Below are 27,126 nucleotides of genomic sequence, written 5' to 3' on the forward strand. Positions count from 1 at the left end.
CACCCTTCCTTCTCCTTGAGAACATACAGGATCCACCCACCAAAGTGGTAGGGTTGGACCATTGCAGAATGTGCTTTTTTTTTTCCTGCTCCTTGACCCTGCCATCCCCACCATAGGAGTGTAGTTGTCACAGCATCTTGGGAATGCTCAATCCATTTTAAGTTCAGCAACAAATCACCCCTGAAATTCCTTGAGGAGAGGTAGTAAAAGAAATCAAACTTGGGTACTCTGAAAGAACAGTGTCCATCGTACTTAGATCCTAGAGTATGTTTTATTTACTGGATTGTGTGAGCTATGTAGATTTAAAACCTTCTTTCAAACACAGGCTGTCAGATTCAAGACGGAGGTAACTGGATATGACTCCAAAACTCTAGGTGAATTAGCTGTCCTGGCCTTAATGCACATGAGAGGATGTGAGCAGTGAGATCCAGTAGCTGTGAAGTAGATTCCCCAAGAAGTGATGAAAAGTCCCTTTTTTTGAGCCATTCTTACTAAAGTGAGGGAAGAGGTCCACCTGTATAGTGCTACTGATGTTGACTGTTAGTCACAAGAGTCACTTTGCCAGTGCTGTAGTGCATGGGAGAATGGTTTGTTAATGTTTATTAGTGCTCTGGGCACATTGATGTGGTTTTGGTGTGTTGTGATTTGTATGTGTTTCTTTTTGTTTGTTTGTTTTATGCTGATTTTAAGACAGGAGGTTCAACACATGTGGAAGGAACTGTTAAGGGAACAGACTCGATGCAAAGTATTGGAAGAAGAACTGGAGAATCCCTTGAATGTTCACAGATGGAGAAAATTAGAGGTGATGTGTCAGCATTCAAGTTCCCAAAGCCCGTATTATCAAATCAGCGACACAGTACAAAGAGTTATTTAATTTACTGTTATGCAAATTATGTGGAGGGCAGGCAGACTGAAATTTCCATAGTACTAGTGGAATGCTTACTGCTGAATGGTTTCTCTGCACAATGCAATCAGTGTTATTTCTGCATCACTTTCTCAATGAAAAGTTGCAGAGGGGTTTGTAAAGAGCCTGTCAAATGCTAAAAGGAATAAGAATGCATAAGGTGGATTTAGAAGCGGGCGATTCCTTAACATGGATGATGAGAAAGAGAATTACAGGAGAAAAATACAATCCTACTCTCACCAATTAGCGAGATGTATAAGGGAAGAAAGCCAGAATTAGAGAGTCATAGAACAGGTAGACTGTAGAATGGACAGATGTGAAGTCTGAAGGTAAATTACGTTTGTGAGAAAAGGAAAAGTCTTCCACGTAAACAGTGGTGGCCTCCCAAAGATTACTATTTCAGGCAATGCAAGTTCGACTGTTATATAAACAGCAAATCTAAATTTTCACACTATTTGAACCTGCCAACTGAAGGGGAAAAATAAAAAATCTGTCAAGCACAGACCAAATATATGAACACCAATTGGCATCACTGGGTATTTTCAAAGTAAATCAGAGCCAGCTGAGATATCTCTGTTGCATGGATCTCTGATCTGATGCCAGCTTGGGTTGTTTATCTGCTCTAATAATGAGGGGTAACATGCTAGTCCCTGCTGCAGCAGAACTGAATACTTTGGCTGTGCTTACTAGCATGACAATTAATTTCTCATATTTCTAAGCCGAGCTTAAAGCTGAATGGTTAGGTGAGTGGTTAGCTTTTCTCATGGAAGGAAGGTAAAATGCAGGATGCTGAACCAACTTAAAGACATCTAGGTACAATCTCCAGCAGCACCTTGTAATAAAGGAAAATCAGGCCAGTCAAAACATTCAGGGTTAGGAAAATGAATATATGAAGAGCCTGATAATGGGAAATGACATCTTTCCATTCTAGGTCACCGATTCATATTTGGAACACAGAAAGTCCAGCAGATGGCAAGATCCATATGAAATAATCCTAATGGGGTTTTGGTTCGAATCCTAATGAACAAACATCCTCATATCACTGCAGTTGTCGCAAATTGGCACCGTGTTTGGGCAGCACTGAAAAAAAAATAATCAAGGACTGAATGGGTCATGGGGACTGAACCTACTTTTCAGTCTGTTTTCTCAGGAAGTGATGCTGAAATGATGCTGTGTTGTGAGCACTGCATGAGTATCTGTATTAATGTTCCAGTTACATTTGAATTGATTGGTCAATTTAGATAAAATCAGACAAAAGATTAAGAGCCATGAGATGCCAAGTTCCCTACAAGCTCAAATATACAGAGAGCAGGACTTTATTAGAGTCTTTACTGCAGTGTACATTTAATCCTTATGAGACATCACAAGAGAGGACAAACCTTCCTTTCCATAAAACTCAACTGGCACTGTTGGAAGTTCTTAAAACAGTGGGAAGTACTTGCACTGCTCGTCATTTGTCAGCGGGCAGTTTCAGTTTCTGCTAAAGCCAATACACTAACCTCCTTTTGCTTCCCTGCCATGTGGTTCTACCAATCTTTGTTGGTTTGGGGGTTAAGCGCTGAAGGACTCTTATTTATGTTATTTGTTTTGAGGAGGACTTATGAGGGTAATGGCATTAAATATGAACATGCTCCAACTGATCTTCAGGAGGCAGAGATTACAGTTTCAGGATTGCTTGCCTACCTGCCATTTAAAAAAAAACCCAACCAAACAAAAAACCCCAAATAACACTCTTCCTCTCCCCGTTTGGTATTTGTCACTTTTGAACACTTAGATATTATGATTTTCATCTGCAAGCAAGAAACACAAACTTGATGTAATAGTTTTTGAGACTGCTTTGCTCTTCTCTAGGCCAGTGACCCAAGTACCTATGAGCTGATTCAGAAAATACACAGACTACAGAAGCAGCTTATCAGCAAGACAGGGGAAGTGACAGAGAAAGAATTGCTCCTTCAGGTACTGCAGCATCATTATTTTATTGTATCTTATTAACGTATTTGACTTACCTTGCATTCTCTGTCTACTCAGATGTGCTTCCCCAATGTTACTTAGATGGATGACTTTGAATTTCTTTTGCATGCCCCTTAGATAGCTTTAGATGGCAGCACTGACTCACTGAAAGAGAACAAATAGCATCTGACTAGTTGATTTTTACATTCTGGTTACTGAATGAAAATAAAACTAAAGGTTTGCTTTAGTTTGTTCATGTCATAGATTACTCTTCAAGTCAGTGTTAGACTTTTGGAAATACTTTTTTTGTCCTTTCAACCAGGCCTCTTATGACCAGAACATGAAGGAAAATCCTTGTTTGATTCTTTTTGTGCGTACCTTGGCTTTTGGCAGAAGGAATCCTACAGAGTTTGCGTGATTCAGATATGTTGCTGTCTGGGACACGTTTGACTTCAAGGTCTTTGTGTTGAACTTTGCCAAAAAGTAATTTTTGTGACAGCTTACCTTTTTTTAACTGTATCAGATGTCCCTCGACCTCAGTGATACCAATAAGATTTATGTTGTAGAATCAAGGAGAGACTACGTTCCTGTAGTGCAAACATTCCTATCAGATATCACTAAAAATTACTGTCTTTGGGCTTCGAGCATAAGTGTAAAACTGGGAAATTCATCTCCTCCTCTCTGGTAACTGTTGGGGTAGCTACAGTTTGCCAGCTCTATGTATAATTTTAACACCTTGGTCTTAAATACCCTAATAGTCTTGATGCCTACATAGGATATTGCTCAATGGAGAGTAGAATGTGACCTGAATCTCTTTCTGTCTTGAGAAGAAGCTCAGCAGATGTTATCAAGGCTGCGTTTGTCTCTCTTCCTTTATTGTGTTGTAGAAAACAAAGATCTGCAATTTCATTTGAAGATAATGTATGGTGTATTATGCCTTTGCTTGGAAAAACATACTCTTTGTTGCATAGCACTGAAATGCTGTCAGTGAAATAGTTTGTTCGTTTAAATGAAATGTAGCAAAAATAGCTTTACATTTACTGTGCTTTACCCATGCACAAACCAAATTCTGTTAGATTTTTACATAGTCTTTGTTGCATGCCTTGCCTTACCCTTATAGTGCTACTGTTTAGCTATTATCCTTATTTAGAAGTGAAGGACTGAGATATAGAGGTATTAAGTTGCCTTCCCAATAAAATGTTTGAAATAATAGGTATTTGAGCCTATGGTACCATGCTAGCCATTGGCACAATCTTTCTGTGCATACAGTAGTCCTTCTATGGCAACTCAACATTTATTTTTATTATTTTCCTAAATGTAAGTCAGAGTTTGGCTATATAAAATTTAATTATTAAACCTAGAATTGTTAATGAGATCCTTTGTGTCCTTAATTGAGGCACCAATTTCCTGTGCACCAATGCTGAAATGAAGGTCTCCCTCAGAGAAACTGATGGTAAAGGCCAAAAATAGCACGTTCCACACTTTGTTCAGGGCTTCACCATCAACATTTCTGAGCTCTTTTCTGGTTTGTCACAGTGTTTTTGAGTCCTTCACAATTATTTAAATAGGACTCCTTCATAGCAGGGCATGGGTAAGGAGAGGTAACCAGAGGTGGAGGACACCTGCCAGCTCCTTTCCTCAAAGTGAGCTGTATGTCTTATTGGATGGGTCATTGGTGTAGGGCTCGCAAGTTAAGTGCTTGGCTTCTTCTGCTGGATATTTGTTGAAGGCGAAGCTTGCAAGTGTCTGTGTCTATGATTTGTTTGTGCATATTATGGAATTAAATTCCCTCACATCAAAGAGCAGTAATAAAATGGAGTGCAAAAACCAATCTGGATTGAATATTGAGTATTAAAAACACCTTTGGAATTTAGAAATAACCCATGTCTGGAAATGGTTGAGACCAATCTTGAGCAACCTGTAGTTCAAGTTGTAGGGTAGTCATCTTGCTGCATCCTCATACAGAGCTGTGATGTTTGTATAAGGAAAAAATAATTCCATTTGTATTATATGCACAGTAGTTCTGTCTTCTGACTGCTTTGTTTGTTTTCATATGTCTTTTAAATAAAAGCTGTTTTTTGCAGGGAACAAGGTTTGAGGATGAGCTAGATATATAAATGGAATTTTTTGCTAAGTAAGGATCACAATGTATAGATTCATATAGCAAAGCATCTGCTTACTTTACCTGCTCCTGATGTGTATTTGATCATATCCTTTTTACTAGATTTTTCACTGTTTCTCAACTGTTAGTTCTTTAAAAACGCTGTAGCTGTAAAAGCATGCTACCATCCATGCTATATGGTTAAAAGAATGATTCGCTACATTTCAGACAGAAGAAGCTGATTGTTGACAGTACAGGAAGAATCCAGCTTGACTCTAAAATCCTATACAAAAATATCTTTCTTAACCTGTCAGCAGGGCACATTTTTGTATCAGACATTTACTGAGAGGTATTGAATATGCAACATGATGAATGTTGCTTTTTTAGAACGACTTTTCAGAGTTGATCTCTATTATAAAGGTATAGAAAGATATCCCATGTTATAGAACTTACTAAACTCTCTTCTTGTTTCTGATTTATCTGTGCTCTGTAGCCGCAGAATCTTGGCTTATAACCCATCAGCCCTCATACACCAAAGAAGTGTGGACAGCCTGAGACTTGAAGAGTAGCTGGAAAGCAGGCAGTCATACTTTATTCTCTAACTCAGGCATTCTCACAATTGTGAGCTGCTGTGCTGATGAAAAATGCTGTCTTAAAAATCAGATGCAAACCCAAGGTCTTGAATACTTATGGTCAATAAAAATCCAATGGTATATTTGCCAAACATAGGAAGTGTTACTTCAGGGTTAGCCAGCTTCCATGTTTGAGTCATTACCTTTCTTCTGGATTTGTGCAGTTGAAAGATACAGCATTTCTCATTCTTTTCTAAACCATAATACTGTGGGGCTCTGTGGAAAAATGTGTTGTGTGTTAACCAAAGGATTTCAATGATGGGTGAAGGTCTTTGTGAACACGTGGTATAAGCAAAATGTCTTGTATAGCCATAAGGTATAATTATTAATAAACAGAAGTGCTCTGCTGAACAAATCCCAACTGCAAAAAAAAGTACTTGCTGACTTTGCACATGGGGCAAATCCCTCATATGACTGAAGCTCTTGTTGCTCTACTGCAAACTGCACAGGGATGTGGTAAACCCACAGTGCAATGTGTTACCTCTTTAGGATTATGATTAGTGTAGTTTCAGGAACTTATCGCATTAAAAGTGAATTATGCACTGCTTTATTTGTTTCAAATGTAGTTCTTTCTCTTCAGACTGAGCTACTCTAATTTGATTTTATGTCTGACTGAGTGGAATTTTATTCAGCTGCATGCCTTGGAATGGATAAGTGGGAAGATTCACATTGTATGTCATTTACCTCTGTTGCCAGTCATCTCAGAAGATTGTTCATAAATGTAAAAGAGAGATGTGCAAGCAAGATTATTTGTGAAGGGAGGCAAAGATGAATGTGTCTCATTTAAGCCTTGCATGTAGTAGTGAAAGTATTGTTCTTCTGTTCATATATATTTTAATCATTACTGTTTTAAGTTGTCAGCAATCAAAGACCAGGACTGGGCAGTCAGAATGTGATGCTTCCAGGCTATTCAGACCTTGAGCTCATAGTTTCAAAGAGTGAAAGGGCAAAAGGCATGATTAGCTCATATATCTGACTCAGAGATTACAGCCAGATAACACCCACATGTCCTTGTGTTGAGCCAAGTTTTGAGCTAAGTTTCAATCCCCTCAAGGAACTGATGGTCCCACTGACAGGGAGTAGGAGGAGCAGAGGGGATGCTGCTGTCTCCAGTATAAATCAGCAGAGTTTCATTTTGGGTATTGTAAGATACAAGGAGGAGAAAGCAAAAGGGACTTTTTCTGTGACCTTGGACAGGTTACTTAGCTTTTGCATGCCTCACATCAAATAAAAAGGGAATAAAATCATTTCCACTCTTATAGTGGTACATGAATGAATATATTAGAGACATGACGCAATTCAGTAGTAACAATAGCTAGCTGAACATTCAAAATAGGCAGATGTTTTATTTCATTTGTACTAACTTAGTAGTAGAGCTGTTCTATCCAATTTTAGGTTCTTGTTGCTATGGTGTCTGAACATATACACAACCTTCTTTGTTTCTCAGAGATGGTACTATAGTTTCATAAAGAAACCTGCTTTAGAACAGTGTGTTCTTATGTGTTTTTATGCAGGCTGGCAACTACTTAAATCAAAGTTTTCTTTCAGCTAATGGAAGAGTTTTGGGATTTGCTTCCATGTATTTGTTATACATTTTTTTTTCTGCCCATTTATTACATAAAATACTATTTTTTCAATCTTCTATCTTTTCTCCAACCCAGTGCATGGGAGCCTGGTCCTTCAGAAAACAGTTTCGTTCCCTAGCTTTGCAGTTTCATGCAGCATGCTTCTGCTATGTTCTTCATTGCTCTCACAGCGCTCATGTAGCTTCTGTTATACAGCACATAGTACTGAAAACTGTGCTCAAATGCTGCGTAAGAGATTTTCTCATTGGACAGCCTTCTAGGGAAAATAAGAGAATACACTCTTGCTATCTGTCTTTGTTTTGGTATTTTTAAGGCCTAGTTTGCTTTTATTTTAGGTATTACCTGCGTATCTTCAAAATGGCTGAGATTTACCCTCTCAAATTTGTAATATATGTATTTTGTGTTCTGAGTATAGATTCTACTTGGATTTGAGAGTGTAACTTACTTACATGTTACATGTAGAGTAGATAGTCTGAGTTGGGGATTTTTTTTTTTTTTTGGGCAGAATTGTCTATTTTCATAAAAATAACTGAAATTCACTTCAGGAAACTAATGACTGTAGAATCTGTAAGAGTCTCTTTTGACATGCCCATTATTGTTTCTCTGTCATCTTGCCTTTAGAGAGATTTTAGCAGAGAGGTAGTTTGGGAGAGTGCTTTGTGCGCGCTGAAACTTACAGGTGAACTGCAAAATCCACTGCAAAATACAATCCTTTCTTTACTTCTCCTTTATCATTTATATATAGAGTCAGTCTTTTGAAGGGATTTTTTCGTCCAAAAATGAAAAGGGAAATTTTCTTTCTGGCTTTTTACACTTCACTAGGACTTGGCTCTTTTCTATCTCTATTTCCTGGAGGATTTGATTTCCTCTGGAAGCACTGGATTAATGTCCTATCTTGTGGCTGAAGCTGGCGGTTCTCTCAGCCCGCAATTAAAGGGGTGAGTATATCGAGCTTTAGGGTTTTACTATGCTTAAAAGTACCATTCCTACTGGCATAAAAAGTTCCTTCTCTGGTTTAGCTTATACCAGCTCTTGAATGGCAGAAGATTTTCTTGCCAGTATAATTGTGTCTAATTGCAGAGCCAGTAGCTGGCATAGCCATGTCAGCTCAAAGAAATTGCATCACTGACTGAGAAAGCTAAACTGGCAAAACTTCTGACCATTCCATCAAATGGTTCCTGACATGGGATAAAAAGCAGAAAAATGCTTTCCTATCCTTACAAAAACCTAAGTGTTGTTATGTCTCTTAAGGAAGATTAGAGAGAGAAAACAGTGTCTAGTGAAGGGTAGAATTTATGACTTGGGTTTTAAGTGGGTGGCCTGAATTGAAAGGGATTTATATTGGAATATAGAAATGAGAAATACGGTAAGGACTCAGGCCCAACATTTACCTTTTGGATTTCATCTGGGCATGAATCATTAAAGAAAAGCTTTACTACACCAGTGCTGTGCAGAATTAGGCACTGGTGTGTCAAGGCACAGTTTAACAGTTGTCTTAATTTAGAATTGGATTCTGAAGAGCATCTCTATTATTTTTTCAAATGAAAACAATAATGTATTCCCATGAACTCCTGAATGTAAGCCAGTTCTAACTAGTGATGAACAAAAAATATTAAATTATCAGTGCAATATTTTGATGCACAACAGTGTACTGAGTTAGTGCCATGAAATTAATTTTGGTCCAGTGCCTTGAATCTGATTTGACTGGAGTCTCCAATGCAGTACCTAATGCACAGAGTCATCCTTCAGGACTACTTTTTCAGGTTCTTTCCTTCTTGTACCATCCTTTTATTTTCCTTTTGTTGTGCTTGAAATGTTCATTGCTGAACTAAAGCTTTGATTGGGGCTTTTAAATTTAACTGTTACTGGAAATGTTTTGTATTTTAATATTGGTGTTAAGTTGAAGGATTAGTGTCCTTTAGTGGTTCTGTGCCTGGCATGATGATTTCTCCATGCAACTAGAATTTCTCTAGTGCCTTTTGTTCTGTCACTGATGTTATTTTTCCAATTAATTTTATATATGTATATATATATATATATATTTAAGTCTGATTGTGTATCCAGTAGGGTTATATGAGCAAATTGTAAAATCATGGTGTTAACTCTTGGTGCAACTTACCTGGGCTTGTATTCAATCCTGTGATGATGTAATGAGTAACAACATCTCATAAACAGGAAAGATGAGCCACCTGTGAAGGTCTATTGAGGCTCTAGATATCTACCTGCAAGTTTTGTATAAGCCTTAAGAATTCTTTCCCTATTTCTCCCTAGAAAGGAGTTGATATCTATTTCTGCATATTTTTAATACGCTTCTTGGTACATTAGTTTATTTTAGTTCTTCTAGTCTCAGTCTGTCTAGAATTAGAAGATGTTCTATGCTATAGAAACTTACAACATGATAAACTGCTCTTAAAAGCACACTGACATTTACATTCTTCCCCTCTTCCTACATATGTTGCAATTCAAATAGAAGAGCATAAAGTCTTCCCAGGAAAATAGCCTCTTTTTTGTTTGTTTGTTTGTTTTTTGTTCAGAGTCTGTTTGTTTAAACAGGATTTTGAAAAAACAGACAGAAAAGGTGCTGATCACTTTAACTTCGTCAGGTGCAGATAATCAGCTGCTCTTTAGAATAAGAAAATAATTTTCCAGTAAAAATAGTGCATATATTTATGGCACTAAGAAAGCAGATTACTTAGTGATCAAACAAAACATTTTTGGTGAAGAATTCTCTTAGTGGAAGAGTTTAGTTTTTACTGAATCTTTGTGGAACTACATTGCCCTCATAAACAACACGATGAGTGGTTTTGGACATAAGCAAGGTATAAATTTATTTGAGAGATTAGTAGAAAACAGATCAAAATAACTTCTGGGGATCTGCACTATTTTTAACTGTTCTAATAGTGTTTTAGTCAGAAATATTTGGGTGCAATTTACAAAGATAAGGAAGTTGCAGGTGGAGTAAAAATCACTTAGGGTTTATAGTTGGCAAATGTACATGAATGCATAATCCTTTTAAAAATATATTTTTAGGAGAATTGATATATTTACTTGAGGTAAAGCTTGAAAGAGAACTCTAGTGGGTCATCAGATGCCACATCATGCAAGATTGATTTAATTAAACAAATAAACCCCTTGATAGATGAATGTCAAGTATAGATTTGTTTCCTGCATTCTAACACATGTACTCACAGTCCATTAATTTTAGCATGCATGAGAGAGATTGTTGGCTTGAAGTATACGGTGGCTTGCAGTTGTGTCTTTTCTCCCACACTTCTAACCTGCTGCTGTAGTTCAACCCTGGTGTTCCTGAAAAACAAGGAACAGATGTATTGTCTTACTCAGCATGGTGGTCCAGGGTGCTTAGGAGATTGAATTTCATTTCTGTGTATTTTCCAGGAGTTTTGGTGAATTTTAGCAATTCATGTAGCAACTCTTTGGGTCCAGATGCTTTTGTAGCATGAGAAGACCATCACTGCTCTGGCTGGAAGCAGTACTTTGGCATAAGTACATTAAAGATTTAACAATATTTGGATGTTGAAAGGAGAACACCATATAAGCACCCAAGGAACATCACTGTTATCTGTAATCTGCATCAGAAAAGCAGAAACAATGATCACTGAAATATTTTATTCAAATGCATTACGTGTGGTTTGAACCGAGAAATCCTGAGCATGGATACTATCTGTCAATAGACTTAACGTATTTTGTGAAATGACCCCTTCCTAAAGTTCTTTCTTAGTCAACATTGCCATTAGCTTCAGTGATAGTTAGCTAAAATAAAGCTTGAGTGAAAAGTTCAGGAGTTGTTCCAGTAAATAACAAATAAATGAAAAGAAACTTGTTTACTTCTCATTCCTGTATTCAGCATGTATCTGGAAAGGAAATAAATCTGCTGCGCACCCCAGGGTAAAGTATATTAATCAACCAGTTATCTTGTTAAGGGAAAGTAAATGGCTCGCTGTGCTGACTGAATACATTGCAATGCACAAGCTTTGCAGTGCTGTTAGCAATCCGATACTGACTGTCGGCCATCCAGAAGCTGCTAGAGAAGTTAAAATACTGGAGGAGAGCAACAGCAGCATAGCAATAGATTCACAAGCCCATATTATATAGTGTGTCCCAGAGCCAGATGCAAATCTTTATTATTCAGGTGTACCCTTTGGCAAGCATTCTTCCATTGAGACAAGGGTATTCTGCTCCTCCCTCAGCAGCCAAGGTATAGACAATCTACAGCATCCCACTCAGTGATGGATTTTTATTTCAGTGATGGATTATTGCTTTGTATGATAGTTGCAACAACAACAACATCAAATCCCAACAACAACAAAAAAAGACATTCCACAGGGACAGACTAGATTTCATGTATTTCAGATCACTTGTTTTCATTCTTATACAAGTGTGAATGGTGCAATGGTGCTGTTGTTGAGACAAAACGTGCAGAAAGATGCAGCAGCACGAAGGCTGTTCTGGGGCAGTTAGAGTCACTCTGGTAGTGTGTGGTCTTTTTTTTTGAAGATACCTTAAAATTGGACACATACAAACAGGTGTAGAAAGGACTCCGTCCCTCATTCTTCACTCTGAGACAGCCAGACATGAGCTGATGAGCACAGAGGAGCCAGGAATCCCATGTAGGGACACTGCCATGTAGGGTGATCAGGTCAACCAGCAGCTCCACATCCTCAGAGCTCAAGCACTCCCGTGCCTGTCTTCCTAGATATAGCTGTGATCTTAAACAGGGCGTGGCACATTTGGGCACAGCAGTTGCTTTTACTTGAACATTAGGATTTGCTCTCTTTCCAATTCCTCTAGTCCTATTTCTGTTTCTTTGAATTTTAAGCAGCAGGCAGAGGGACCTGAAACAGAACTCCTCGAAGGATAGCAGACGGTCAGCTCTAATTACAGTGAGTCTGAAGGAAGCCATATATTAAAACATTAATGATTTCAGAATTGCTATATGTGTTTCTTAGATGCACTATTATTTCTTAATAGGTTCCAAAGTGTAACAGGAGACCACTCTTTCTTCCCTGAGGTAATTGGCGTATGCAGGGAAACTCTGCTATGCTGTCAGAAAGATGTATGTAGGCTTTGCTGCCTTGTTAGACAGGTATTTGTAGGTTTAAGTGGGGGCTTGACTTTAAAACGGCTGTTCAGAGGTAGTAATTCCAAAACACCAAAGGACTTGAAACTAAGTGCTCTCATCTTTCAGGGAAATCTGAGGATCTAAGTCAAGCAGGTGATTAAAGAGATGTGGGTGCCTGCCTTACAGACAGATATTTCTAGAAGCAGCTCTGAAGTTTCTCTGACCCTTCGAGGTCGTCTGTCAGATCAGTTGGAAGTGAGAGCAGAAGCTGGGTCTGCTGGGAATGCCCATCCCAAACCTCTACCTGCAGGAATAACTAATCATTAACAGCAGAGCTGTGATAATTCTCCTTTGATTCATCTGATATTTTAAAATCTAAATGGCTGTTGAATGGCTAAAATACATGCTGTTACACTGAATTAAAATAGAGGTTTTAACTCAAATAGTCTACATTTGAAGAAGAGAATTATTTTTGCTTGAAACCCTGTATATAATAATTATCAGCCAGTAGAAGATTCCCCATTGTTTGCTTTACAGTCTTATTCACTTAAAATATTTAGATTCCTTGTTGATAAGATTTGTATCAACCTCTGAATCTCCTCCAGAACACTTCAAGACAAACTGCTACTAGAATGTGAAACAAAGGTTTGTTTAGAGCTCTCTTCAGTCCAACTGTCAAGCTGCAGGCACTGTGGAAATAGCTGGAATATTTACATCAATCCATGCCGTGTCAAGGGTAATTCTCACCTTCAAGGAATAGCTTGCTTCTCTGTGTATATATGTGCATGTATGTTCCTGTTCACACATATAGAAGAACAGGGGATAATTAGTTGATCACCTTCTGCAATGTAAAGTGTAAACACTGTGATTAGATGAGCTATTCTGATTAATGATTTTATAAACTCTTGTGGAATGCCAATAGTAAAAAGGTAATTGCAGCTGTTATTTCAGCAAGAGGCAGCCATGCCATTTTTTCTTTTCTGGTAGATTGTTATCCTCATGTCTCAGAGTTCAGAAGTTGAAAGGAGAGGAGGATATGTAACCTATTTGCCCATTGGAAAAAAAAATCTCTTTTCCCACACACTTTCTAAGAAAGATACAATAGTACCGGTACCTAACAATAATAATAAAAACAGTAACTTGCAATTGCACTTTAGCTGGAAATGTTTGTGCTTTGTTGTTCTGGGAAGATGGTAATAATGCAGCATTCAGCTTTTACTGTTACAAAGAAGAGTCAAGGGTGAAGACCTTAGAAGATGCTCCGAGGTGTTTTTTCCTCTCTCATTAAGCTATTTTGAAAATGCCAGTCAATTTGGTGCAGTCTGCTCTGCGCCAAAGGAAACAGATTTGCTCTTGAGAAGCATTATTATCAACTGAAGGGGTAAGTCATAAGACAGGTTTAATTTAACTCCATCTAGAATGGTGTGAATTTCACCAAAGGCAGGGAAATGATCCCAGACTTTCCTTCTAGTTGGTGACAGCATTTAAACATGAAAACCTCAAGCATCTCATGCAGTGTTATTGATGCCACATTGTGAAAATACTTCAGTGCCGTTTCAAACCTGAATTCATTTGTGCAATAAAAAAATCTCCCATTGAACAGTTAAAGGAGGGTTTAGATGATGATGAAAATACAAGCTGTTTTAGGGAACTGCATGCTTGCAAAGGTGTTTGCTGATGGATGTGGAATAGACAAGAAAGAGCAGGAGCTTTTGAAAAGTGTTTATTGAGAAAGTTTATACTGCACATTTCAGAGTGCTGGAGGCAACTTTCTTCTGTTGTTATAAAATTCATGAAGGTTACTGTATGCTAATTTTTTCTATATGTCATAAAACTTTTCATCATAGATGTCCTGAGCCAACAGCTACTCTATTAGGTGTACACATCCACACAAATAAGTGTGCAGCTTATACAGGTAAAATGACTGTGACTACATGTGTATGTCCATGTGTGTATTTAATTCAGATTTCAGTGTCCTTTTTAACACTTCTGAAAAAGGATCACAGCCCCTTAAGGATGCTCTGCTGCTGCATGGCATCATAAACAAAATGGCTCTGGAGTTCAGCATAGCGCTGACATTTTGCTTATAATACCAATAAACAAGAAACCCCCTGCGGCACGTTGACTGACTTGTTTTCCTCACCAAAGCCATGAGGAACTGTAGTGTGCTTACAGAGTTACTGTGTTGCTTTCTCCACCTTGCCAATTAAAATATGGATTTTTAGCTAGGTTAAATGTTTTGGGGTTTGCCACTGTACACTACATTGCACACTTTTGCTCTATGTCTTTATCTTGTGGTTTTTTTTTTTTTCTTGCTAAAGAAGTAGTGGAGACAGAAGCTGACATCAATGAAAATGTTTGGAATTTTTTGGATGTGGGATTTTTTTGATAATTTGTGTGATATAAAGCTTTTGGTGCACAATAAGATTTTTGCAAGTCTGGTGGAGAAAACTGTTGATGTGCTGCTCTGCCAGGTAAATTTGTTGACTTATCTACTTGGAAAGACAAGCTGATAAAAATGAGGAAGCTGGGACTTCATGGCCTGTTTCTGCTCTGAATACATCTTCATTAAATCTACAGTCATCCATTGTCTCTGGCTCAGAACAATACCCTGGGCTAACTAACAAGATAGGTCATTTCAGGAATTTCCTAGTGTCATGGTAAGGGGGAAGATGATATAAAATGCAGTCTTCTCTTTAGAGCTAATACGTAGTGCATTGGTCTATCCCAGTGTTGCTGACTGCCTCCCACTCCTTGTCAAAGCAGTGAAATGCCTTGGTGTCATTTTGAGGTGTGTCTGATGGGGCTGATGATCCCTCTCGCAGGGAACAATGGACAAATTGGCCTGTGCTGGTCAGCAGCAACAGCTTCTTTTCGAGTAGGATTGTGTTGGCAAAAGTGATTGTTCTTGCTGTAGACCAAAGAAACTCATGACCACTGAGTCCTGAACAATCCATTGAAATTTGCCAAACACCTGCCAGTCCACTGCAGAAGAAAATGATTTTTTCTCAGTTTTCTGTAGAGCAAGCAGGCCGGGATAACTCCGGATTCTGGCTGAGACAGCAGCTAGGTAAATTCAAGGGAAAGGAACAGTCCCCCACTTTGAATTAACAGGCGAGAGACTTAGGGATGCAGAAAGATATTGTCATGGCTGAGCCTAAAGGCAGATCTGTGGGCTCCTCAGAGCTCTGGTGGAAAACAAATCTAAGACATGAAGGGCTGTTCTAAGAATAATGTGGAGTTTTATTTACATAATTTTTACAGCAGATATTCACAGAGGAGCTGAAATTCTCTTTGGAATGCCTGAAATTTGACTGTAACACTCAATCTGAGTCTCCAAGTGTGCCCTACATAAGCAAAATAAATGTGCCGTCATCTCTCCACCATGGCATAAACTTGGCTTAGTTTGTGCCATAAACCAATGAAGCTGTTTGACACACATGCTAGAATGGATTGACTTATTCCTGCCCAATGGGTGTAGGATTTCATGTAGCTTTATCTCCAATATCATTTGCACAGCCACCAACAGAAATAAATGGAGTTTCCTGACTTCTGCTTCGGACAAAATAGCATTAACTGACTTCCAGTAGACACCAAACAGATCAGCTTACCCTCTTGTTTTTAATTACTGCTACATCACTGATCATCATTGTTGAATTATGATTATCCTGTCAGTGTCGTGATACCTTCTCACTATCTGGCCCCATTGGGTTCTCAGACATTTTAAGTAATGTGTGTGCATTCTACTTGTTTCCAAAACAAAAAAACAACATAGATCCATCTTACGGAGGTTTTAATTTATGCACTACAACTGAAAGCTACTTTGAATACAACTCACACATCAGACAACCCTACAGGTCTTTCTCCATGTTGTATGCTGTGTCTGATAGCTGCCTGTTTATAAGATATCTGCATGGAATACACATTGCACAGCTTCTCTGTTGTTTTAATATAGCTAGAGTACTATAGAAGCCAAAATTTATCTTTATTATTTTGAGCTGACTTTTTTTTTCCTGGGCATTCCTGATTTCTTATGTGTAGAGATAAAAATACCTGCTGTAAGTAATGCATCTTTGGTGGTAGTATCACACCTACCTTGTGACTGACAGATTTATTCTGGTAGTTGCTGTTTTAAAATTATTTTAAGTTAATTTTGTTTGGTTGGTTTTTTTAATGCTGGGGTAACATGTCAGAAATTATCAAAATGCCAACCCGTGAATATCAACTTTTGCTGATGAGGAAAGAAGTATCCAGGGTTTTCTTTTAACATTTTGCTGACATATGGTGCTTCTAAACCAGTGACAAATTAATTGACTAGATGTAAAAGAGATGGACAGTGCAGAGCAAGGAAGGATAGGATATGCATTACAAGACAGCTGGTTCTGCCTCTATTGGGTTATGGAGACAATATACATCGGACAGCTAACGAGTCTCTGTTGCATAAGATAGATTCTCCTTATAATAGAATTGCACGCTTTGTCTCTAAATGGGGTTATTATACACACCATTGCACAATGTTTGAAAAGCTTGGTTGGCCCTTGTAGCGAGTTAGGAGGGAAATAAATTGGAAAACAATTGCATATAAGACCTTCAATCCATCACTGCTCCATATTTGTCCAAATTACCGTTACACTCCTCCAAAATACAAATCTGTGATACATTTAGGGGTGGAATGTTAATACTGACTGACCAGGTTTTGACAAGGCAGATTTTTCTTTTGCTGTTGTTTTTAACATGCAGTGAACTCTTACTTCTCAGGAAGAAAAGGTGGTAGTGTAAACCACTTGTAGTGACACTACAACTCTCTACTGAGAATGTATTCTCAATTTAATTTTCGCCGCTATGCAAACTTCTGTCTGAGTCTCAGGAGGTTTTAATTTTCCAGAGATAAGCTGTGAACAACTTCATTTATAAGGAACTCTTCTTCAGTAATATTCAGAGTTTAAGGGTAATGTTTACTGACGTGATTTATGATTTGAAGTGCTTCCACTTTTGGGTCCAGACTTGTGACCATTATAGTGCATGGCTTTCAGAAAATGCTGAGGTCTAAAAACTCTTGAATCTTTACACTCTTGAAGACTTGACACGTAGAATTTACATCTTCAAAATAACCAGCCTCTTCTGAGGCTGGCTTTCAGTACGGAAGGCTATAAGTGGGTCCATGGTGTGGTTTCTGCTTGGGCATGGCTATGTCCAAGTCCCACAAATATACAGTTCCAATATAAAGGAAGGGGAGACACATAGAAAAGAGAAATTACTTGGTAGTAATTGTGCTAGTCAGAGCTGTTGCTGTTTATACACTTCTTCCCTTTCCCAGTGCCCCTGCAGTTAAACTGAAAGGTTTTATGTGTGTGTGTGCACACGTACATGTGCTTTGAAGGATTTTCTTTGGAAGAAGTTACTAGTTTGTACAGATCTTCCCTGACATTTCTATAGCCTGCTCAAATGCTGTTGGCTGAAGCTGTGATCCTTAATGTAAGGCAATGTGGCTCATAAGAAGAAAGACTCCAACAAGCACGGTTACTAGTAATTAATCTCCCACTCCTGGATACTTTTCCAGTGGCTGTTTTGTGTTCCCAATGGTAGAGCATGCTCACTTGATGGCAGCGTTTAAGAGTATTTCATTCGTGGTTCGAAGTAGCTGGATGTTTCTCTTAATGAGCTCTCCCACTGCTATCACAACAACTTTAAATACCTTATGGCTAGTGAGGAAAGACTGACACACAGCCAGATTTGTTTCTGCAAATACCTCCCTGACTGAGTTGCGTTTTTCAGTGAGGTTGATTTCATCACAGGTTGGGCTGCTGCTATTTTAGTTTTATAATGGTTCTTCCTCCTGTATTTTTCTTAGGAAAAGGAGAAACTGTATGTGGAACTGAAGCATGTCTTGGCCCAGCAGCCTGGGCCTGAAGCCACAGAACAGTTGCAGCTCTACCGGCGTGCTCTTCGAGAGAAGACTAAACAGCTGAAAGTAAGAGGTGCCCTTTACCTCTGGCTGAGGGGCTGCCAGTATTACAGAATGACTTCACCAGTGATCCTGGGGAGGGAGGTTTCAAGATGATGTTAGATCAGGAAAATAAGATTAATACTACATCTCCCCAAGGGAGAACCAATAGTAGTAGAGCCTTTTTTCACATTTTGCTGGTTTGTTTCATTAAAATAGAGGAAAAGTCTTATTAGAATATGAGTGTGCAGCACAATGCTGTAAATGCTTCTTGGGCATGGGCATTCCAGGACACCATCAGTTTTCCATTAAGCTTATTCGCCTTCCCTTTGCTTGAACTGTTAAGAGCTTTGATAAACAAATCAAAGCTATTTCATTTTCTTCTTAACTAGTGGGAATATATTGAGAATCCAGCCTTAAATTCTTGTTATTTCTCTTGCAATGCATACATGTTTATTAGACTTGCAACTTTTACAGAGATTACAAAAGTAACCTGTCCTAACCCTTTGTCACTTAAAGGGAGGATTTCCTGGTTCTGAAGGAATCTTGTAGGAAACTTTGAAAGCATGATATTAAAAATGATTCTTTGATTGAATAAGCTGCTCTTCCCTTGTTCTTGCCTGCATGAAAGATCAGTCTCCCCAGGAGTTCATCTACTTCTAGCGCTCCTTTCTCTGTTGAAGTCATCATCTCCTGTTCACTGCATCATAATCACGTCTATACTAACCATGAGGAAAAAAACGTAGGAGCAGATGGGCCCTTAGGAAACAAAGAGGCTGTTATGCAAATCTTAGCTTTCCACGGAGAAAAAAAACAATGTAGAAAATGTAAAATAGAAGCTGAAGTCTAGATAAACTGAACATAATTTGAAGTTTTCCATAAGGTTCCCATTTGTCCTTAATGCAGTCAATTGCTGCTGTGTATTTCAGGCACAGTATGCTGTTGCATACTGGCTTGCATGCCATTTTGTGGTGCCAGGTCAAGCAATTCTCCTTCTTAAAGAAGGAAAACACAGTATGCATGCTCCTACTTTTTAAAAAACATTTAGTGATTCACATAAAAGCAGCATTGTATTCATATTTACGCTGCCTACTACTACTTTGCCTGTATGGATTTAATTACTTCATGTAACAAAGTGGATCCCTGTGAATGAAATCCATTATTATTAAATAAATCCCAGCTTTATTATATTGAAGACCTTAGTTTTGGATTTTCACCCAGATTTGTGTCCCAGAACATTAAGAGCTAATGTATGTATCAATACCATTCTCATAATGCTTGGGGCGTATTTTACATATTTTATTGTGGTCCAGTGGCATAGCTTTAATTTTGTAAATTGTCCTTAGTTGAGCACAGGTGATCAAATGAAACATCATGATAGAAAATGAGGTGTGATGGAAAACAGTGATGTCTTACATCGTCAAATGTGACAGGAAAGTGCTTGTACTAACGTATGTGTAAGTGAAACTAACATCTCCTGTTTCTGCTTTTTGCCTTCTGTTTGTTAGGTTTTGTCTTCAGAATTGAATATGTATGAATCACAGAGCCAAGAATACAAATATGAAATTGAAAGACTTGCCAATGAACTTATGAATGTGAAAAAGAAATACCTGGCTCAGAAACGCAAGGAACAACAGGCCAGGTATGGGAAAATAACAGTTTTGACTACACAACTTTCTGCATAAATTAGGTTTGTTTTAGAGCCTGCTTCAGCCTTTTGAACAGAATGTGGTCAAATTTGACTGAGGTGATATAATATTGTTGCCTAATTTTCGTGAATGTTATCCTTCCTATTACTTCAGTCTGGTCTAGATTTACCATGATCTATGGCTAGGACAAGAACATCCAGCAGAGATGCTGCTGACATGTTCTGCAGTCCAGTTAAATTATTCATACCAATGAGACAGTGCCCAGAGGACACAGATTAGTGTCTGGTCTCTTATGTTGAATGAGAGATCCTCAAGCATTATGAGGATCTCAATGCATTTTACAAGCTATAATTAAACAGCTTCTGATATGGAGGACAACAGTTCTTCAGGTGGCAATCACATAATCCTGGTCTAAGAATAATGTTTTTATTGTTTCCCAAATGTGGTAGTTGTGACTGATGACTATCCCCTTCTGGCAGCAGGTATCATTGCTGATGATTACAGAGAAGAGGTTCTTGTTCCCTTTCTACATCCAGATGGAGGAAAGTGAGCAATGCTCAGAGTCTGGCTTTGTCAGATATCTTACCCTTCGAGGGTAGAGCCTAAGAACTGTCCTGTAGGTAGTTGTCTCTCTTTAACCAGCAGCAGTTTAATGACACATCCCTGCTACTCTCAGTCCACAACTGCTCCTCTTGATTAAAAGAAAATGACTAAGATTTTAGTTGCCCAATTTCTGGCCCATTAAAATGATCTAATTTGCAGAGGCTGAGAGATGAGGCTATTCTGATAATGAATCTCCAAGCTGGGACACCAAAACTATTAGTCACTTCTGAAAATGGAGTTATTGGGCTCTCCTTTTAAAGAGAAGTTTCTTAGGTTTCTGCAGTCAGATGGCATGACTTGTTACAAGTCTTCCAGTGTATGCCTTTTGTCTTTTCACCCCTTTCCATCCTCGGCCTGTCCCTTCCTCACACAGTAGTTGAAAGCTGCCTGTATCTATTTCTCCCTTAGCCATATTTCAGCTAGCAAACAGTTTTGATGACTAAATTAGTAAAATAGTCAGTGATAAACAGTGACTTCTGTAAATTGCACAATGTTACCTTAATGTTTGGAATTAGCAACAATTGTGCAGTCCTGGAGCTTTAGAATCAATATGTGAGGCTACCATAATGCCTGATAATTCATTTCCAGCAGCTAAGTATCCTCTTCACAATAGTTTTAATGCTTCCATTTTGGACCCTGGCATCATATTTCTTTCTGATTATCAGATGAGAAGGAATTCACCCATGTTTTGTTGGTATATCATACCTAGAATTAATTCCTTTTATAACTACTGAAAAATTCCAACTTGTTAGGGGCATAAATGCTTTAAAGTAAACCAAAAATATTGTACGAGGTGATGGTGACTGAACTTGGGTCTGTTAATCATACACAGTGAATGGAATTTTGTGGTGCAGAGCAATTAGTGCTGGACACATTGCACTGTTTAGAGGTTCAGGACAGATATCTGACATTATTGCAGCTTGTTGGCTTGTTTGTGTGGGCAGGGATGACTGTAGTCTGATGAGCACGGTGTCTTTGCGACATCTGTGTTTTGGAAGTACATTCGGATGCTTTTAGTGGTGCTTCTGCAGGATGATCACATCTCTTTTCTCTTACCTCAGGCTCAGAAGCTACCAGCACTGTGCCGGCAGCCCTGGCTTACACTTCTCTGTCTCTTGGGCAGCTGAGCCGGGCACTGGGCTTTGCCTCTGTCCTTCATCATTCTGTTCCCAGTCAAACCTGTTGGACCCCATCCTGCTTTGAAGGATGTGCACACCCCAAAGCATAACTGGCTATATCGGTCCTGAATAACTGCAGCTTCTGTAATCTCTAGGTTGTGCTTTGCATTGCTCAGCAGCTGTGCAAAGGAAACAACCTTGTTGGGCAGCCTTCCTTTTCCAAACTGCCAATTGTGCATGAAATGTCTTTTGATTTCTAAAATAGGGAGAACCTGTTGTGCAGCCAGATCCTTCCCCAAGGAGTCCTTCACCCATGACATGCAGCCATTCCACACTCAGACTGGGCAGGACAGGCACTGCCTGCTGTGCAGCTGCTGGCCAAAGAGCCAGGACATTTAATAAGTACAATCTCAGGTTGCTCTAATTCCCAGCTGACAAAAAATCACTGATTTGGTCTCTATCATGCTGGCTAATGTTAACGTCATGTCTGAAATAAATGTGTATGGTTTTGCTAATAAAAAGAGGATCCTGTTAGGACAATAGCATCAATAGAATTATTGACTACCCTGGTATGAAAGTGAATTGGTACTATCAGATAACCTCACACAAAGGTATCGTCTAAAGCTGTTATGGATTTGCATAAGACAATTCTGATTTGTGATTGAAAGTCTGGATACTGAACTGATGCAGCTTTCCATGGGATGCTGAACAAATATAATGAGTGACAATAGGAATTCAGCTTTGTTTTGTGTTCAAGCCAAAAATCCAATGTTTAAGATTTTGGTTGTGAATTTGAAATCCTCTTCCTGCTCTTAGAATCTGAGTGTTGTCTTTCCCAGATGTCCCGGGCTTTCTTTTTCTTACTCTTCCCATTCATTCCTTCTGCTTCTTGCACCTTTTCCACTTCACTACTTCTCCTAGTTGCTTCTAGCAAGAGAGTTCCAGCTTGATCTTGATGAGGATGAGTGACAAAATGTGAAGCTTAAATCCACACCAGAGACTTGATCCTGCAGTCCTATATATGTAAATAACTGCACTGAGGGATGTCAGTAGTAACTGGGAGCTTTTGCAGTGGTTCCTTGCACATTAATTCTGCATAATATATTACAATATTCAGCTGCATAGAATTTTCCATACTGATGAGCACATCTGTTGGATGTCTCCGTGGGAGCGTGAAGAAAAAACGAGCAGAGACTCTGGGCCATTTTCTTTCCCCAAATTTGGAAGCCTGATAGTGAGATAGGACGAGCCATCTAAATATAGCATGTTAGTTTTAGTGCTGTCAGCTGGCACATCCATTAGTGTTACACTGATATGATTAAAAACATTTATAAATGTTTTTCATGCTTAAGTTCATCTGTGCCATCTTTTGCCTATTCTCCCTCCTCCATATGGATTAAATTTGGAAAAGGAAGTATAACTACTCATCCTACAGGGTTTCTCTGAACTTGCTTCTCTCCCGACACAGATATTTAGGCACCAAGAGAAAAGCATTAATTCCAGAAAATGTTTTATTTTCCATTGCTGTGGACTGAGAAAGGTTGCTAATGTGATAAGGCTGGGTTTTGCAAAAGCCTGGTTGCACTCACGTTTGTGTCGCCATCTCAATTACTATAAAACAACAATAATGGCACTGACCTTGTTTGTAAAGCATTGAGACCTCTGCTGTTACAATAAGCGAGTGCTTCATAAAGCTCCACTTGGTTGATTTTTAAATATCTCAGGACTTTTCTTGGAAACCTCCAGGTATATCACAGTGAGTTTGAAATACTCCTTCGTATTTGTTCTGCTGTGCTTACTTCCCCAACCTCATAAGAGTGGAACCAGCTAACCCTTGTTCCCTCATCTTAAGGCCATCAAATTCAAGCCCTCCTGGCTCCTCAGATGGAGCAACCTCCTGGGGCTGCCAGGGCACCCGCAGCACTCTGTTAGTTTTCTGCAAAAGTCACAAGCAGGGTAATTATCACTAGAACTTTGTTGGAATGTGATGACACATAACACTGTTTATTCATTAAAATTCAACAAAGAAAAAATATCTCACCATTGCGCCTTTGATGAATGTAGCTGCTTGTTTGAAAACAGGCATGTACTTGTTAGAATGGGATGGTGATTAGAAATCTGAAGTCATGGAGCTTATGTACAAACTTTCTCTAATGAGGTTCTCTGACCATTTTGGGGAGTAGCACAAAGAGAGCTCATTTATTTCTAGTTTTTAATAATTCCAAAACCCATCAGTAGGCTTGTAATTAGATCCAAACAAACACCTAGTTTTGGTGGTTTAGCCTAACAGGCTTTAATCAACGTTTTTTTAATGATCTCTTGATACGTAGTTGCATCAAAGAAACTTTGGAGGACACAGATTTCCTTAGTTTGTAAACATCTCTGGACTGCAAAATGAAATATGTATTTTCCTTTTCTTTGTTTCTGTTCAAAGGGAGAAGGAACGGTCCTTGATTGACATGGAGCCTGAGTTTCCACGCCCCAAGTCTGATGTTCCTCGCTTCACGGGAGGGGGCTTTGCTCTCAGCAGACCCCTTCCCAAAGTTACGGCTTAGGAACGGACTCATCACATTCCTATTCCCAGTTTCTTGCTAAACTCTATTTGTGCTGGATTGTTTGAGAAAACATAATTTAAAAAGAAATTCAGTATCAACTTGCCCCCTGAAATCACTGTGTTGCTATCAGGAAGAGACATTTTATAGTAGAATTAATGTAGTTTTGGCTTACAAACTATGGACCAAATCTGCCCATACGATGCACTGAATAGTGGAGACCATGCAGATATTTCTTCTTCAATACTGTGTCTCTATTTAGTGCTGTAACACCACAAAATGCCCTAATATGTGACTTTCCCTTTACCTCTGTTGTAAGCACTCATTCCATTTATCCTCTGACTCAAAGCACCTGAAAAAAATGAGAAAACAGAAAAGAAAAATGACTAGGCTGCTGTTTCAAGCCTTACTGAGGACATGCAAAATTAACAAGCCTTTACTTGGAAGTATACATGTAGCAGTTTTTTTTTGCAGGTAGTATATAATAGGGCTTATGCGGTGTTTGCTACAGTTGTTAGTAAGATCAAGGAAGTCTGTGACCACAATGTACATTATCAAGAATGTGATTCTGTTTACTCCGGTAAACAGAAAGTGACATAATTATGTCTGTTCAACAGGGGAGACTGTACACACTGACTGGGACATGCTGTTCTCCCGCACAAATCCTTCCAAGTGATTTAAACTTGGCTTCAAAATGTGGCAAACTTTGCTCTTTAATTTCTAGACACTTGGGCATTTTTGTAACTTTCAGAAATTGTTTTTGTAATGCAGCAGGAGCCCTCCAACCTTTTCAGCCAAAAGAGATTTAATTACCATTCATTAACAAGTGAAATAACAAAGTCACTGCATGAGGTGCTGAAGTATAGAAAACTTTCAAGCTGTAAAATAAAATGTTTTGAAACTGATTTGTACACGGAAGATTTTTCCCAGCCTGGGGGATAAAAATACTTGTCCAAAGAGATATGCTGATAAATATTTCACATGCGCTAAAAAACCCTTTGCAAAGATTTTGTTCTTTCCTTTGGTGGAATACATAATTAAATATTAAAGCTACTGTGGGAAACTTTTAATGGAAGTGTTTAATTCAAAGGAATCAAGTTAAATACGACAGGGATCTACTTTGCTTTTGCACTGGGGACCAGAACACTTAGTCATCAGATCTATTGTATTTTTCTTTTGTTCCCAAAATAGCTACTATTGCTTTTTCTCTGTCAAGTGTATTATGCTAAAGGTATCATTTTAGGGCAGTCATGCTGTCTGAATCGTGTCTTTTATTTACCTGACATGTCCTTATAGTTAGAATAATTGAGAATAACTGACATGGGCACTTAAGTTTGATGGGATCCCAAGTAGGTTCTACTGAAGCTTTTAAAAGCTGGTGTTTGTTAAGGTCCTGAATATCCAGCCTGGAGCTGGACTCTGCTCTGCCTACTGAGAGTGGGAAGTGATTTGTACTGAAATAAATCATCCAAGTCACATTTATTAATTCACATGAATGAGAGGCACAGTTAGACTCCCAGAATACCATCACACTGTGATGCAGAAGCAACTTCTTTGTTACACTCTGAACTGCACAGCATACCTCTAACTTACCCAGCAGTAATGCAAGCCTGTGTACATCTTTCACTCTGTTATTGGGGTTTAGGAGACAAGGTGTTACAGTGATCAGAGCAAAGGGAGGGGAGCCAAGCAGATGGAATCTGTTCCCTAATTGCACATATTTTTATGAATACATTGATAAACCAGATTCTTTTCCTTCTTTAGATGTACTTAATATTAGCTTTCATTGCACAGACTGGATTATTTTTAGGGTAATAAGCTCCATCCCTGAATGATTCTTGACCTGAGTTTTCCAGTCTCTAAAATGGGTGGGATAGTGTTTGTCCAATGACTTGCAAAGCTGAATTCACTTATATCTAAAAAGCGAAAACTGTGGTTTTTCTCACACAACATTTTCTTCCAGTCTGAACGGCTGAGGAGTGCACTAAGTTCCACCTACAAAGTACAGGAGCTTTTACTGTGTTCATCCACAATTTCAGGCATCCAGATGTGAATGTTTTGGCCTCTGTCTCTGGTTTTATGACATTATTTACTTACTACCAGAGAAACTAAATTCACAGGTTAATTTGGAAAAGCTGGGAGAAAAAAAAAGGGCAAGAAAATACAGTCATCAAATTATTGTCCGTAACTTTCAGCATAATCAGGAATAGAATAACTGCAGCCAGCTTAATTTATAGTGCTAGAGAGTCAAACCCATTTCTCAGTTCATGTAATAGAATGGATTAAAGCACACCAAATCCCTTCCCCCTGGTCTATAAAAGTCAGGGAGCTTGAAAAATTGCTCTGGATGTCTGTGAACCCAGCTGATGCTGAGGTGCTTTTAGTGTTCAAGGATTTGGCTTGCACAGCAGGGAAAGGCAGAGCGTTAATGAGAGTATCATTTGTTCAGTCGCTTCTGCATTGTGAGCAGCAGCTCTGAAGTGCTTCTCCAAGGTTTGTTGCAGAATAATGTTAATTGAATTCCAGTCTATGCAAGATGTAAGCCTCAAAGTAGCAGGCGTATCTTTAACTTCTTATTCCTCTAAAGATACGTGAAAAGATGGAGGCAAAGGGCTATGACCCATGGCACTTAAGTTAAAAGAAATCTTTCTTCACTTTAATTGGTTCAGATTGGAGCTATAGTAGCTTGCACAGTAAATCTATCCTGGAGTGTTTTGCAGTGAGCAAAGTATGTACTATTGTTCATTTTCAGAGCTCTTTGAATATGTAGATATTTTAAGTAACTTCCCTTCTAACTTAAGCTCTTATCTTGTTTGGCAGGTCTATATTCAGTGCTTTGTACAGGCAGGACACAAACAAGACACTGTACACTGAATTATCAAGTTCAAAGGCAGGAGCACGACCCTTCTGGGATCACCCGTCCACTACCAAAGCACATGGCACAACAATCCAGTCCTTAATTTACACTTGCTTTGTGAATCCAGAGCAGCAGGAGCACGCATTACAC

At 38.7% G+C, this 27,126-nt stretch overlaps 1 protein-coding gene across 1 annotated transcript in view; it reads left to right on the forward strand.

Annotated features, from left to right (window-relative positions):
* The window catches only part of CFAP58 (cilia and flagella associated protein 58), a gene marked incomplete at both ends in the record, with an annotated part of 56,347 nt that extends 32,225 nt beyond the window's left edge, over nucleotides 1–24,122 (forward strand). Inside the window, 5 exons of the mRNA XM_080348249.1 lie at nucleotides 691–802; nucleotides 2,756–2,860; nucleotides 18,105–18,224; nucleotides 19,706–19,839; nucleotides 24,002–24,122. Of these exons, the coding sequence (XP_080204375.1) occupies nucleotides 691–802; nucleotides 2,756–2,860; nucleotides 18,105–18,224; nucleotides 19,706–19,839; nucleotides 24,002–24,122 (592 nt within the window). The remainder of the gene's footprint in view (nucleotides 1–690; nucleotides 803–2,755; nucleotides 2,861–18,104; nucleotides 18,225–19,705; nucleotides 19,840–24,001) is intronic.
* Between the last annotated feature and the right edge of the window lie 3,004 nt (nucleotides 24,123–27,126).

This window comes from Nesoenas mayeri (genome assembly GCF_963082525.1).
Source record: "Nesoenas mayeri genome assembly, chromosome: 7".
NCBI classification, from domain to species: domain Eukaryota; kingdom Metazoa; phylum Chordata; class Aves; order Columbiformes; family Columbidae; genus Nesoenas; species Nesoenas mayeri.